The sequence below is a fragment of the Natator depressus genome, chromosome 2 (genome assembly GCF_965152275.1).
Source record: "Natator depressus isolate rNatDep1 chromosome 2, rNatDep2.hap1, whole genome shotgun sequence".
NCBI lineage: Eukaryota > Metazoa > Chordata > Testudines > Cheloniidae > Natator > Natator depressus.
This window is the reverse complement of record NC_134235.1, coordinates 260670884-260686845: the sequence shown is the minus strand read 5'-3', so window position 1 is coordinate 260686845 and position 15962 is coordinate 260670884. Positions and strand designations below refer to the sequence as shown.

Below are 15962 nucleotides of genomic sequence, written 5' to 3'. Positions count from 1 at the left end.
GCAGGGTTGGGGGAGGGGCAAGCGTTGAAGGTCAGACTGGATCTCACAAGCGAGAGTACACGGAAAGGGGGGGGAGAGTGGGAAACTAGCGCATGCGCAGAGATAGCAGGCTTCTGGAGTGTGCGTGGAGCGCGGCCCAGGGTGCCGACGCAGAGGCGGTGGCGGCGCGGGGGGGTGGGGAACCGGCGCGTGCACGGCGGTGGCGGGGGCAGGGAGCGGTATTCCCGAGCATGCTCCAAGGGGCGGGGCGTGCGGGGCTCGGCGCATGCGCGGAGGGAGGCGAGTGGGAGGCGCAGGGCCGCGGTGGCGGCGCTCGGCGAGAGTAACAATGGCAGCGGCAGTGACTGCAGGTGGCGGCCCCGGCCCCGGGGCGGCGGCGGGGCTGGCGGCCCTGTCCGTGTCGCGGCGGAAGGACGGCGGCCCCACGGGCAAGTTCTGGGAGAGCCCGGAGACGGTGTCCCAGCTGGACGCGGTGCGGGTCTGGCTGGGGAAGCACTACAAGAAGGTGCGGCCCGGCCCGCGGGGACTGGGGCGCTGAGGGGCTAGTGGGGCGGGGGAGTCTAGGGAAGCGCTCCAGGAGGGGGCGGTCTGGCGCGCGGAGGGCCTAGGGAAGCGCTATAGGAAGGCCCGGCCCGCGGGGGGGGGGGTCGAGGGAAGCGCTACAGGAGGGGGCGGCCTGGCCCGCGCGGAGGCGGGGGGCCCGGAGAAGCGCTACAGGAAGGGGCAGCCCGGCCCCGAGGAGCTGAGGGAGCCGGGGTGGGGGGTCGAGGGAAGTGTTACAGGAGGGGGCGGCCTGGCCCGCGCGGAGGCGGGGGGCCTGGGGAAGCGCTACGGGAAGGGGCGGCCCGGCCCTCGGGGCTGCCGGCGAAGCGCCTAGGTAGTCTGGGAGCGGTAACAAAGGGCCAGCCTCTCCTTTGGGTGGTGGGAGCGGGATCCCTGCCCTCGGCGGGCTGGGGGTTCAGCGGGCCCGGCTTACCGGCCAGCGGGCTGGTTACGTTACTCTGCAGCGGTCCCTCGCCCCGGAGCATCCCGCTCCCCTTCCCAGGCTGTGGTGGCTTCGCCAGTCCTAGCCCTCTGCCTTTCTCTCAGCTTCAGCCTGACTAAATCCACGCTGAAGAGAAGTCTTAAACATCAGGTTGAACCTAGTTTTCACCGGTTACACAACTTATAGGGAGCTCTCTTGATCTTGGTCTTAACTGTAGTTTCTTTGTGTGCAGCTGTGGGAATATATAATGTGTACTGGACTGTAAACTCTGTGACATGTATAGCACCAGCACAATGAGGCGCCAATCATGCTGAGCATGATTATAATATAATGGAGAGAAACTGTGGAGTTTTAAGTTAACTTTCATTTAAAACTGGGTTGCTGATGCTCTTTAGCTTAAGTACTTGTACAGCTTGTGCCTTACTGCAGTATCTGAGTGCAATCTGTTTATCTTCAAACACTCTTATGAGCTAGAAGGTGGTGAAGTGCTGTTATCCCATTTTACAGATTGACTTTCAGAGAATGACTTGCCCAAGACCTTGTAGAAAGTCTATGGTAGAGTAGGGAATTAAACCCAGGTCTCCTGAGTCCCAGGCTAATAACCTATCTGGACCAGCCGTCATTTCTATAACCTTATTAAGTTCAGGGCTCCATTGTCTAAATATAAAAGAACAAGAATTGAAAAATTTACCCAATGACCATTTTTCTGAGGACTGTGGCTTCATCTGCATGCAAACTTGCACTGGTTTAGCTAATGATTTTTTTAAGTCAGTATATTTAAGCCAGCAAAACCCTTTATGTACAGTTTTATTTCAGTTTGAATGGCTCATATTGATTTGGGTGAAGTAGTTTCCTTATAGATTTAAGCTAAACCAAAATAACCCACTTTTAAATCAAAATAAGATTGTCTGCACAGGGTTTTGCTCTGGTTTAACAAAATTGTTTTTAAACTGATTTGTAACTCCAGTGCAGCTTTCTGATTATATACTTGTGTGGCCAATACTCTCTCAAAGCCACAACTCCTGCAATTTAAATAAAAGTACTTGCTAAACTGTATTTAAAACATGCTAATCAAATTCTTATTTATTAAAGCTTTAAAAACTTAATTATAAATCTCTTGCTTTTGTTATACCTTTCCCTTTCCTTGTTCACTCCATGTCTTTTCCTATAATAGTATGTAAAGTTATCACATGTCCTGCATTATCTTATTCAGTGTCTTTTTTCTTTCAGCTCATGTATTTCCATTCATTGTTTTCTCTACCTTATTTTCTTTTTAAGTCTCTCCATATTGTATTTCTCTAGTTTATCCCATCAACTTCTCCATCTTCCCATTCCACAATTCATGTGGGCCTTTGAAGTCTTACCAAATACTTAGTACCAGAAGGCTAAGCCTTCTAGCCAAAGTCCTAGATGAAAGTTGAGGAGCATTATCTGGAGCAAAACCCAGATGGGAAGCTAGATATTTCCCCATCCTTCACCTAAGCTTCTGGGAGGGGGGGGTTAGAAAACCTGCTGTTTCATAGATTCATAGATATTAAGGTCAGAAGGGACCATTTTGATCATCTAGTCTGAACACCTGCACAACGCAGGCCGTAGAATCTCACCCACCCACTCCTGCAAAAAACCTCTCGCCTATGTCTGAGCTATTTAAGCCCTCAAATCGTGGTTTAAAAACTTCAAGGAGCAGAGAATCCTCCAGCAAGTGACCCGTGCCCCATGCTACAGAGGAAGGCGAAAAACCTCCAGGGCCTCTTCCAATCTGCCCTGGAGGAAAATTCCTTCCCGACCTCAAATATAGTTCCTGGACTACGGTGGGGCTCCATTGTTTATATCAACCTGAAGCCTAATTGGTTTCTATAAGCATGAGGTTCCTCCAATATTTCTGGGTCCTAGAAGAAAGGAGTGTTCTTTTACTCCGTTTCCCAAGATTTCCATCCCAGAGTCCCTGGCTAATGTGAGAGAAGATTGTTTATCCACTGCTTTATCACTCTTCTAGCCTCAGTTTGAGTCCTCCTTACTGGGGAATAGAATCAGTACCTGCCCTCTTGCTGTTCAGACCTTTCCTCAAGGAAGGGTATCAGAGTAATGTTAACTCAGTTCTTGTTAATTTCACTGCTGCATATAGGATTCTGGATTGTAGCTGTGAAAACTGGCAAGAACTTTTTCACTCTGTTGTAGCTTGTTAAAGCTCTTAGCGTCAGGAGAGGCATTGGATCCATCATAGTGTAGGCTTAAGACAGCAATTCATTGGTTAAATGCGAAGGTAATTTTAACCATAATGGTCAGACACTTAATATTTTTCTTACATGAAAATTTAGATTCTGCAAAGTTGATAGGACTTGCCTGGAAAAGATATCTAATCATTCTTGGCAAGTGAATTTTTAAAGACCTCTATAAAAGAGAGGTGAATAGTCTTTTTAAAAACGGGGGGGGGGGGGGAATTAAAAACTGCTTCTCCATTTTGGCAAACAAAGGAATTTATATAGTCAAATGTCTTTAAATATTAGTAAAACTAGAGCATCAGATGTAAATGTTTATCATCTTTCTATTGATAAGACTAATAGCAGTTTTCACAGGTTACAGTTTTTATAGTGAACTATTTTAGTCTTACTGTATTAATGCGAAAACTTCCAATGACTTCAACTGGTGCAGGATAGTGTCCTTAATAAATTGAACAGTTTCTGTCTGGTTGAAAAATTTGTGGCCTGCATGACACATGGAAACTGAAGAATCCAGGCTTTTTAAAGAAGAATTAAGTTTCTAGCTTTCGATTACGCAGGTAATTTTCCAACTGTGAATCAAATGTAAATCAGTGCAGTGTTGTCTTCCTGAGTCTGCAGACAACCTGAAACTAACTCTAAGGGTGAATTCCCTCACCCTTTATTAATCTCATTAGGATATCAGTGCTAAAGACTAATGATGACGCTAACATCAAAAATAACTCTTTCATTGTTGATCATTTCAGTGGGATACATGGAGGAAGGGCATGGGAATGAAGTCCACGGAAGGAGGGTGGGAATTGGGAGTTGCTGTAGTGAAAGAAATCCAAAGGGAAGAATAGAAGATGCACATAAACACAGGAAAGAGGAAGAGATATCAAGAAAGAAGGATGGGGAAGGAAGAGAAATAAAAAGCAGATATAGTGGTCACCTTATTTTTCCATTGACCAAGTTTGGTAGATGAATTAATGTGAACAATTGAGCCATAAGTCAAGTAAAATTGCTAGTTAAAACAGTGATACTGTTAGTGATATTGAATTGATAGCAAGGTACTCTAAAAGTTCAGTGACTACAAAAACAATTTTATTCACGATCTGTGTGCAAATCTATTGACATAACTGGGAGTTATGCTGTCGATTGAAAGTAGTAGGGAGTCTTACATTTCTACTCCCACCCTTTGACCATAATAAAAAATGGAATTCAGACCTCTCCTCTGAATGAGTTTGATCCCCATGCTTTATGTTGTGGGGTTCTTTGAAGGCCTAGTCAATTGTGTTTGGAGTGTTAAATCCTTTTCTGGTCAGGACTGAGATATTCTTCGACCTAATGCACATAATGTGGGACAGATACCGGATAAAATACTATTTTACACTAATTCAAACTGTGAAAAGTTGAGTAAATTATTTAATATAGTTTATTATTTATAGTTCACTAATGATCAGAGGCTCCACTTATCAGGCCCTGATGTGCATGTACAGCAGCTAGCATCATGTTATATTAATGATTACACAACTAATTGTTTTCTATTAAAATACCTCTCTCTACTTTATGCTGTGCCATTTATAGTTCTACTGGAAATATTTTCTTAACATTTTGGGTGGTCTTTAATTTCCAACACACATTTTCTTCATTTAACATCCAACACTTTTTATGCTAAAGAGATCAACAAATAGCTTTGGCATTAAAGATTATAGACTCAAATAACTGGGGCTGGAAGAGAGCTAGAGAAGTCATCTAGTCCATCCCCCTGTGCTGAGGCAGAGCCAAATATACCTAGGCTATCCTTGACTGGTATTTGTCTAACCTGTTCTTAAAAACCTCCAATGATGAGGTATTCCACAACTTCTCTTGGAAGCCTATTTTGGAGCTTAAGTACCCGTATAGTTAGTTTTTTCCTAATATGTAACCTAGGGCCTTGTCTACGCTGCTGCTTTACAGCACTGAAACTGTCTCGCTTAGAGGTGTGAAAAAACACACCCCTGCGTGATGCAAGTTTCAGCACTGCAAAGTGGCAGTGTAGACAGTGCTACAGCGCTGGAAGCCACTCCCCGCATGGGGGTGGTTTTTACACCTCTGGGAGAGCTCTCTCCCAGCACTGGAGCTGTGACTACACAGCCACATTAAAGCGCTTAGCGATTTAATGTTGGTAGTGAAGACATACCCTAAATCTCCCATGCTGCTGATAAAGCCTGTTACTTATTGTCCTACCTTCAGTGGATATGAAGAACAATTGATCACTGTCGTCCTTTGTGATAGCTGTTAATAATTTGAAGACTATCAGGTCCCTCCCTCAGTTGTCTTTTCTCAAGACTGAATGTCATAAATAGAAAGGGAAGGGTAAACCCCTTTAAAATCCCTCCTGGCCAGAGGAAATCTCCTCTCACCTGTAAAGGGTTAAGAAGCTAAAGGTAACCTCGCTGGCACCTGACCAAAATGACCAATGAGGAGACAAGATACTTTCAAAACCTGGGAGGAGGGAGAGAAACAAAGGGTGTGTGTGTCTGTCTACATTTTGTCTTTGCCGGAGATAGACCAGGAATGAAGCCTTAGAACTTTTAGTAAGTAATCTAGCTAGGTATGTGTTAGATTATGATTTCTTTAAATGGCTGAGAAAAGAATTGTGCTGAATAGAATAACTATTTCTGTCTGTGTATCTTTTTTGTAACTTAAGGTTTTTGCCTAGAGGGGTTCTCTATGTTTTGAATCTAATTACCCTGTAAGGTATTTACCATCCTGATTTTACAGGGGGGATTTCTTATTTCTAATTACTTCTATTTTTATTAAAAGTCTTCTTGTAAGAAAACTGAATGCTTTTTCATTGTTCTCAGATCCAGGGGTTTGGGTCTGTGGTCACCTATGCAAATTGGTGAGGCTTTTTATCCAACATTTCCCAGGAAAGGGAGGGTGCAAGTGTTGGGAGGATTGTTCATTGTTCTTAAGATCCAAGGGTCTGGGTCTGTAGTCACCTAGGCAAATTGGTGAGGCTTTTTACCAAACCTTGTCCAGGAAGTGGGGTGCAAGGTTTTGGGAAGTATTTTGGGGGGAAAGACGTGTCCAAACAGCTCTTCCCCAGTAACCAGTATTTGTTTGGTGGTGGTAGCGGCCAATCCAAGGACAAAAGGGTGGAATATTTTGTACCTTGGGGAAGTTTTGACCTAAGCTGGTAAAGATAAGCTTAGGAGGTTTTTCATGCAGGTCCCCACATCTGTACCCTAGAGTTCAGAGTGGGGGAGGAACCTTGACATGGTGGCAGAGTGGTGGGATTAACCTGAAATCGTTTTGAGATCCAGTTGAGATTTGTTGAACTAGAAATACAGATTTTAAAAAAGGAGATTTTTTTTTCCTTTGGAAAGGAAGTCCAGAAAGCAGCTTGTTTTTCTCTGCTTTGTGGCCAAGCAGAGACAAAAGGGGATTATCTTTGTGAATTGCAGGTTTTCTTTGCCTGGAGGCAGGGTACTTAACTCCTGCAGGGAAATTCACAGTCTTCCAACCCAGAGTTTTTTTTTTTCCCTAAAAGTAAATTGAAGGGGGGGTGTTCTACCCATTTGCCTGGAGACAAAAGTGGCAGGGTTTTTTTTTTTTGGATTTTGATTTTTTACAAGGAGCACAAGTTTAAAAAGGAAACTTGGTTTTTCTTTGGGCTGGGTAAACAGGTTTCAAAGTAGTTGGAAGTTTTTGCTTTGATTTGGGCCCAGAGCAGAGACAAGGGAATTGTCTTTTTCTGTAGGCTGACAATCACTATCAGAGAATAGGTATTCTATTCCAGCACAGCAAAATTTTACAGCCAAGTTTTGTTTGTTTATTTCTAAACCTCGGGTGTAAAGTTAGTTAAAAACAGAGAGGTTAGGATGACAGAATCCACAGCACAACAAAAGATGGAATTAGCCAGATTTCAGGCTGAGGAAAAACAAAAGGAACATGAAAGACAGATAGAACTCATGCGGCTGGAAAAGGAGGTACAGGAGGCTGCCCACAGGAGGGAAATGGAGGCAAGGAAGCATGTGGAGGAGGAGAAGGAAAAAGAGAGGAAGCATGTGGAGGAGGAGAAGGAAAAAGAGAGGAAGCATGTGGAGGAGGAGAAGGAAAAAGAGAGGAAGCATGCACTGGAGATGGAGAAGGTAAAGGCTCAGCAGAATATACCAACAAACCCTAGCAATCCTTCTCCAGGTACCACTCCCCATCCCAGAAAGTTCCCCACCTACAAGGCAGGTGATGATACTGAGGCCTTCTTAGAAAACTTCGAAAGGGCCTGCCTTGGGTACAACATCTCTACTGACCAATACATGGTAGAGCTGAGGCCGCAGCTCAGTGGACCCTTAGCTGAGGTGGCAGCTGAAATGCCTAAAGAACACATGAACAAGTATGAACTGTTTAAATCCAAGGCGAGAGTCAGAATGGGGATAACACCCGAGCAGTCTCGTCGGAGGTTCAGAGCCCTAAGGTGGAAACCAGACGTGTGTCATTTACCCGACATGCCTACCACATTGTGAAACATTGGGATGCCTGGATATCCGGAGCAAGTGTTGAATCTCCAGTAAATTTGCCCTTCCTAATGCAAATGGAACAATTCTTAGAGGGTGTTCCTGAGGAAATAGAAAGATACATCCTAGATGGGAAGCCCAAAACTGTAATCGAGGCAGGAGAGATTGGAGCCAGATGGGTGGAGGTGGCAGAGAAGAAGAAAACTGGTCGCAGTTGGAGCGGAGACCAGAAGGGACAACCCCAGACCACACCCTATTACCGGGGGCCGCCCAAAGCCCCACCTACCTCCCAAAGAACCCTCCAGACCCCTTATCGTCCCACCACCCCGTTCTCCAGCAACCCTCCTCGCCCCAGTGACCCGTCAGCTGGACGATGTTTTAAATGTAACGAGCTGGGGCATGTAAAGGCCAACTGCCCCAAGAACCCCAACAGATTACAGTTCATTGCACCGGAATCACACCAGAGGTCCACAGGCCCAGATACCTCCCAGATACCCTTGGAGCGGAGGGAAACTGTGAGTGTGGGCGGGAAGAAGGTCACCGCGTGGAGGGACACCGGAGCACAAGTGTCAGCTATCCATGCTTCCTTAGTGGACCCCAAGTTAATCAACCCAGAGATCCAAGTGACAATTCAACCCTTCAAGTCCAACTCTTTCGATTTGCCTACAGCCAAGTTGCCTGTCCAGTACAAGGGCTGGTCAGGAACGTGGACTTTTGCAGTCTATGATGATTATCCCATCCCCATGCTGTTGGGGGAAGACTTGGCCAATCATGTGAAGCAGGCCAAGAGGGTGGGAACGGTCACCCGCAGCCAGGCTAAACAAGCCGTGAGGCCTAGCTCTGTTCCGGAAACTTCTATCAGGACCCGGTCAAAGGTGATGGACCCGGACCCCAGGCCAATGTCTGCAACAGCAGTAGTGGATCCAGTCCCAGAGACCCAGACGGAACCAGTCCCAGAACCGGAACCAGCCGAACAACCAACACCAGACCCATTGTCAGCACTGAATCCAGTACTTGCAACCTCAACACCAGAGGGCCCCACCGACCCTGAACTGGCAGCAGCCGATAACCCGACACAAGAGGCTCAGCCGGAGCCTGAACCCCAACATAGTGCACCAGCGGAGAGCGGTTCACAGTCAACAGAAACAGCTCCATCCCCTATATCGCTTCCAGAGGGACCAAGCCTAGGTCCACAATCCAATGAGGAACTGATGTCTCCAGCATCAAGGGAACAGTTCCAGACCGAACAGGAAGCAGATGAAAGCCTCCAGAGAGCTTGGACGGCGGCACGGAGCAACCCACCGCCTCTCAGCTCTTCTAATCGATCCAGGTTTGTTGTAGAAAGAGGACTTTTATACAAGGAAACTCTTTCTGGTGGACACCAGGAAGACTGGCATCCTCAGAGACAGTTGGTAGTTCCAACTAAATACCGGGCCAAGCTCTTGAGCTTAGCCCATGATCACCCTAGTGGCCATGCTGGGGTGAACAGGACCAAAGACCGTTTGGGGGGGTCATTCCACTGGGAGGGGATGGGCAAGGATGTTTCTACCTATGTCCAGTCTTGTGAGGTGTGCCAAAGAGTGGGAAAACCCCAAGACCAGGTCAAAGCCCCTCTCCAGCCACTCCCCATCATTGAAGTTCCATTTCAGCGAGTAGCTGTGGATATTCTGGGTCCTTTTCCGAAAAAGACACCCAGAGGAAAGCAGTACATACTGACTTTCATGGATTTTGCCACCCGATGGCCGGAAGCAGTAGCTCTAAGCAACACCAGGGCTAACAGTGTGTGCCAGGCACTAGCAGACATTTTTGCCAGGGTAGGTTGGCCCTCCGACATCCTCACAGATGCAGGGACTAATTTCCTGGCAGGAACTATGAAAAACCTTTGGGAAGCTCATGGGGTAAATCACTTGGTTGCCACTCCTTACCACCATCAAACAAATGGCATGGTGGAGAAGTTTAATGGAACTTTGGGGGCCATGATACGTAAATTCGTAAATGAGCACTCCAATGATTGGGACCTAGTGTTGCAGCAGTTGCTCTTTGCCTACAGAGCTGTACCACACCCCAGTTTAGGGTTTTCCCCATTTGAACTTGTATATGGCCGTGAGGTTAAGGGGCCATTGCAGTTGGTGAAGCAGCAATGGGAGGGATTTACACCTTCTCCAGGAACTAACATTCTGGACTTTGTAACCAACCTACAAAACACCCTCCGAACCTCTTTAGCCCTTGCTAAAGAAAACTTACAGGATGCTCAAAAAGAGCAAAAAGCCTGGTATGATAAACATGCCAGAGAGCGTTCCTTCAAAGTAGGGGACCAGGTCATGGTCTTAAAGGCGCTCCAGGCCCATAAAATGGAAGCATCGTGGGAAGGGCCATTCACGGTCCAGGAGCGCCTGGGAGCTGTTAATTATCTCATAGCATTCCCCACCTTCAACCGAAAGCCTAAGGTGTACCATATTAATTCTCTAAAGCCCTTTTATTCCAGAGAATTAAAGGTTTGTCAGTTTACAGCCCAGGGAGGAGACGACGCTGAGTGGCCTGAAGGTGTCTACTACGAAGGGAAATGTGCTGGTGGTGTGGAAGAGGTGAACCTCTCCATGACCCTTGGGCGTATGCAGCGACAGCAGATCCAGGAGCTGTGCACTAGCTACGCGCCAACGTTCTCAGCCACCCCAGGACTGACTGAACGGGCATACCACTCCATTGACACAGGTAATGCTCGCCCAATTAGAGTCCAACCTTACCGAGTGTCTCCTCAAGCTAAAACTGCTATAGAACGGGAGATCCAGGATATGTTACAGATGGGTGTAATCCGCCCCTCTGAAAGTGCATGGGCATCTCCAGTGGTTCTAGTTCCCAAACCAGATGGGGAAATACGTTTTTGCGTGGACTACCGTAAGCTAAATGCTGTAACTCGCCCAGACAACTATCCAATGCCACGCACAGATGAACTATTAGAGAAACTGGGACGGGCCCAGTTCATCTCTACCTTGGACTTAACCAAGGGGTACTGGCAGGTACCGCTAGATGAATCTGCCAAGGAAAGGTCAGCCTTCACCACACATCTCGGGCTGTATGAATTTAATGTACTCCCTTTCGGGCTGCGAAATGCACCCGCCACCTTCCAAAGACTTGTAGATGGTCTCCTAGCGGGATTAGGAGAATATGCAGTCGCCTACCTTGACGATGTGGCCATATTTTCGGATTCCTGGGCAGACCACCTGGAACATCTACAAAAAGTCCTTGAGCGCATAAGGGAGGCAGGACTAACTGTTAAGGCTAAGAAGTGTCAAATAGGCCTAAACAGAGTGACTTACCTTGGACACCAGGTGGGTCAAGGAACTATCAGCCCCCTACAGGCCAAAGTGGATGCTATCCAAAAGTGGCCTGTCCCAAAGTCAAAGAAACAGGTTCAATCCTTTTTAGGCTTGGCCGGTTATTACAGACGATTTGTACCGCACTACAGCCAAATCGCCGCCCCACTGACAGACCTAACCAAAAAGAAACAGCCAAATGCTGTGCAGTGGACCGAAAAGTGTCAGAAGGCCTTTAACAAGCTTAAAGCGACACTCATGTCTGACCCTGTACTAAGGGCCCCAGACTTTGACAAACCGTTCCTAGTAACCACAGATGCGTCCGAGCGTGGTGTGGGAGCAGTTTTAATGCAGAAAGGACCTGATCAAGAATTCCACCCTGTAGTGTTTCTCAGCAAAAAACTGTCTGAGAGGGAAAGCAACTGGTCAATCACTGAAAAAGAATGTTACGCCATTGTCTACGCTCTGGAAAAGCTACGCCCATATGTTTGGGGACGGCGTTTCCACCTGCAAACCGACCATGCTGCACTGAAGTGGCTTCACACCGTCAAAGAAACTAACAAAAAACTTCTTCGGTGGAGTTTAGCTCTCCAAGATTTTGATTTCGACATCCAACACATCTCAGGAGCTTCTAACAAAGTGGCTGATGCACTCTCACGTGAAAGTTTCCCAGAATCAACTGGTTAAAATCGTCCTTGAGATGTGGAAAATATTGTTAGTCTTTATGTACTTGGTAGTATATTTAGAGATGCATGTGTCTTATTAACTCTGTTTTCCTAGAGCTCCAGGAAGAAATCCCAGCCAGTGTTTCACCCTAGCTGAGATTTGGGGGGCGTGTCATAAATAGAAAGGGAAGGGTAAACCCCTTTAAAATCCCTCCTGGCCAGAGGAAATCTCCTCTCACCTGTAAAGGGTTAAGAAGCTAAAGGTAACCTCGCTGGCACCTGACCAAAATGACCAATGAGGAGACAAGATACTTTCAAAACCTGGGAGGAGGGAGAGAAACAAAGGGTGTGTGTGTCTGTCTACATTTTGTCTTTGCCGGAGATAGACCAGGAATGAAGCCTTAGAACTTTTAGTAAGTAATCTAGCTAGGTATGTGTTAGATTATGATTTCTTTAAATGGCTGAGAAAAGAATTGTGCTGAATAGAATAACTATTTCTGTCTGTGTATCTTTTTTGTAACTTAAGGTTTTTGCCTAGAGGGGTTCTCTATGTTTTGAATCTAATTACCCTGTAAGGTATTTACCATCCTGATTTTACAGGGGGGATTTCTTATTTCTAATTACTTCTATTTTTATTAAAAGTCTTCTTGTAAGAAAACTGAATGCTTTTTCATTGTTCTCAGATCCAGGGGTTTGGGTCTGTGGTCACCTATGCAAATTGGTGAGGCTTTTTATCCAACATTTCCCAGGAAAGGGAGGGTGCAAGTGTTGGGAGGATTGTTCATTGTTCTTAAGATCCAAGGGTCTGGGTCTGTAGTCACCTAGGCAAATTGGTGAGGCTTTTTACCAAACCTTGTCCAGGAAGTGGGGTGCAAGGTTTTGGGAAGTATTTTGGGGGGAAAGACGTGTCCAAACAGCTCTTCCCCAGTAACCAGTATTTGTTTGGTGGTGGTAGCGGCCAATCCAAGGACAAAAGGGTGGAATATTTTGTACCTTGGGGAAGTTTTGACCTAAGCTGGTAAAGATAAGCTTAGGAGGTTTTTCATGCAGGTCCCCACATCTGTACCCTAGAGTTCAGAGTGGGGGAGGAACCTTGACACTGAACATGCCCAGTTTCCTAACCTTTCCTTATAGAAAAGGTTTATAAAACCTGACCTAATCTTTGTAGTTCTCCTGTGGACTCTCCAGTTTGTCCACATCTTTCGTAAAGTGTACCAACTAGAACTGGACACAGTACTCCAGCTCAGGCCTCACCGGTGGCAGTAAGAGCAAGACAGTTACCTCTTGTGTCTTACATACAAGACTCCTGCTAATACACCCCACAATATTAGCCTTTTTTCATAGCTGCATCACATGGTTGGCTCATATTAAATTTGTGATCCACTATAATCCCCAGATCCTTGTCAGCAGTACTACTACCTAGCCAATTATTCTCCATTTTGTAGTTGTGCATTTGATTTTTTCTTCCCTGAGTAAAGTACTTTGTACTTGTCGTAATCGAATTTCGTGTTGATTTCAGACCAAAGACGTAGTCCCTGGGCATGATTTTCAGGAATGTTAAGCACCTCCAAGTCTAGCTGCAGTCTGCGGGTGCTCAGTGCTTCTGGTGGCTACAAAAAGCACTGACAGATGGTATGGTGGAGATCTGCAATAAAAACAAATGGGTAAACAGCTGGTGTGCTGCCTCAGAATGCAAGCAACATGAGGATTGGCTGTCTTTTGAGTGTGTTTAGTGGGTATGATTTGGGATTCTGACTGAATCTGAAGTGATCTGAACCACAAAATTTTGTTTTTCAGATTGGTCTGATTTTTACTACTGCAATAGACTAATTTTGTTTACTAAAACAAGGTTTCTGTTTTTCCTTTAAATTTTAAATAAGGGGCCTCTGTGCTGGTTGAAACAGTGGCTTGATGGCAGTGGTGCTGAAAGTCTGCTATGTAGCCACAAAAGTTAGAGCACAGACATCAGCAGTGCCAGCTTCCCCCACACAGTTCTGTTAACATGCCGCAACCCTGACCTGGAGGGATGTCCCATGTTGTTTCAGTCCTTGGCAGCTGTTAAAGTGTTAATTTTAGTGGTTTGTGACATGTACCTGTAGACTGAGACCAACTTGTTTCACATTAGCTACTAGTATCTGGGTTGGAAAAACTTGTCATCTCCATATTTGTTTCATAGTCTCTTATCAGTACCATTGGAACATTAAATTAGCAAAAAGAAAAGGAGTACTTGTGGCACCTTAGAGACTAACCAATTTATTTGGTTAGTCTCTAAGGTGCCACAAGTACTCCTTTTCTTTTTGCGAATACAGACTAACACGGCTGTTACTCTGAAACCTTAAATTAGCAAGTGTTTCTCTGCTAATTTCCTTTGAGCTAATCTGAAAATCAGTTTTTTTTTTTAAAAGGAGCTAAAGATACAAATCTAGTATTGTTGTTGCTGTTCTGCTTTTAGCTCAAATCATTGAGTCCAGCTATGATTAATTGTCAGGAAAGTGGTGGTCTTTTGTGTGAAAGTGCTACAACATACAGTTGAGTTATTTAAGGATAGTGGTGGCCTTAAAGTTGGGTTTCCTTGCTTTTGTATCCAAATCTGACATTTTAGTGTTATTTCTGCATGTGTCTTATATTGTTTCCTGTAGTGCCAACAGTCTGCTGGGTGAGTTTACAAACACACAAGAAGGCATAGACCTTGCCCTAGGGCAGCTTACTCTAAAACTTTTTATTGTGTTTCCTTCTCTGCAGGCTCATACACTGCCTCTGCTCATTATGGGTGAAAGTAATATGAAAATGAATGATTCTTGTAAGCTTCACTGCTGTCTCCTTCCCCAAAAAATCAACTATGAATCAGCTGGCAAATAAGAATCTGGTTGGATTAATATTGCTGGCAAAAGCCCATAGCAAGGCCCTCTTGTACAGCTTTTTCAGATAGTGAATGAGAGGACCCTTCAAAGTTTTTCCTTTGATGTAGCAAAGTGTTCTATCCTCTTATTGTAGAGGGGGAAATGGAGGCACAGAGGTTAAATGACATGTCCATGTTCAAGGTAACACAGCAAATCTGAGACAGCATTAGGACTCCTATATTCTATTTCTGATTATTTCCTTTTCCAACAACTTGACAGCCCTCAAGTTTAACTTAACTCTGTGTGAGGTGGGAGTGGGATTCACAAATCTCTATTAAGAAATAAGAGTGAAAAAAATGTACTCTTCAAAATATATCCAAACCCCCAGATGCATTTTCCTGAGGGGGAGCGGGGGGACTGGAATTCTAACTAAAGTAGCAGCTAAAAATATATAATAATCAAGGTTAAGAATATTTTATTTTTTCTAAATATTGGTATTCTGGAGTGAGGTTACATTTTGTGCTCTTTAATTTTCTAAGTTTTGTTACAGTAGGCTGAAGAATGCTTCAGAAACAAAAAAAAAAAATGCAACTTGTTCTGAGTGCTGGTAAGCAATATGATCTGAAGGAATGAGCATGGATTGTGGAGTCAAAATGTTTAGAGTTCTAATCCTACTTTGGTTACTGACTCTTAATGTGGCCTTAGACACAGAAAAACTGAAGCACAGAAGAGAATGTCTGTCTGTACAAGGAGCACTTCATACTTATCTATTTTTAGAAATTTTAAGGGTTGGCTCACTTTTTACACTTTAAACTTAATGCACTATGTAAAGTTTTAAAAAAGTATTCAAACCATTTTAAATTACATATTTCAGGGAAATTAAACAGTAATAAAACTGGTTTGAGATGCAGTCAAACTGCAATGACACAAGAACCAGAGATGGCAGAATTGATCTGCCTTGTGAAATGGGTTTTCATGGTCACTAAGGTTGTCCTGTTATTGAATAACACTTTTATATAAAGGAAGTTCCTTTAGACAGGATGAAGATCATCCACAAAATAGCCTTTTTGGAAATGGTAGTATTTTTCTTCTTGGCATGCGCAGATTACGTACTGCTTTTGAGGGTGAGAGGATATGTTCTAACCGATAAAATGATAAGTACAGGTAAGCTACTCCACTTAGGTGCTATTGAGGCTGGTAGGCCTAAAATTAGACCTGCCAGCTTTGTTTCTTGAACATGTGTGCACATGCTGTTCTTGTTGAATAAATATTTTGTCTTCCGAAACTTCTATTCAAATAGAATGGAAACAAGATTATAACATCTGACACTTGACTTCCCATGCTGTCAGTTCCATACACTAACTACTGTACAAGTTAACTTTGTAGCTTAGTAGTGCGCATTTTAACTACACTTTTTCCTGTGCAATCTGGTTGATACTTGTTGAAGAATACTATTTA

The 15962-nt window shown here is 44.8% G+C and overlaps 1 protein-coding gene across 1 annotated transcript in view; it reads left to right on the top strand.

Annotated features, from left to right (window-relative positions):
- The first annotated feature begins 265 nt into the window (after positions 1-265).
- Positions 266-15962, top strand: part of SMARCC1 (SWI/SNF related BAF chromatin remodeling complex subunit C1) — a 184487-nt gene continuing 168790 nt past the window's right edge. Inside the window, exon 1 of the mRNA XM_074946484.1 lies at positions 266-505. Within this exon, the coding sequence (XP_074802585.1) occupies positions 266-505 (240 nt within the window). The remainder of the gene's footprint in view (positions 506-15962) is intronic.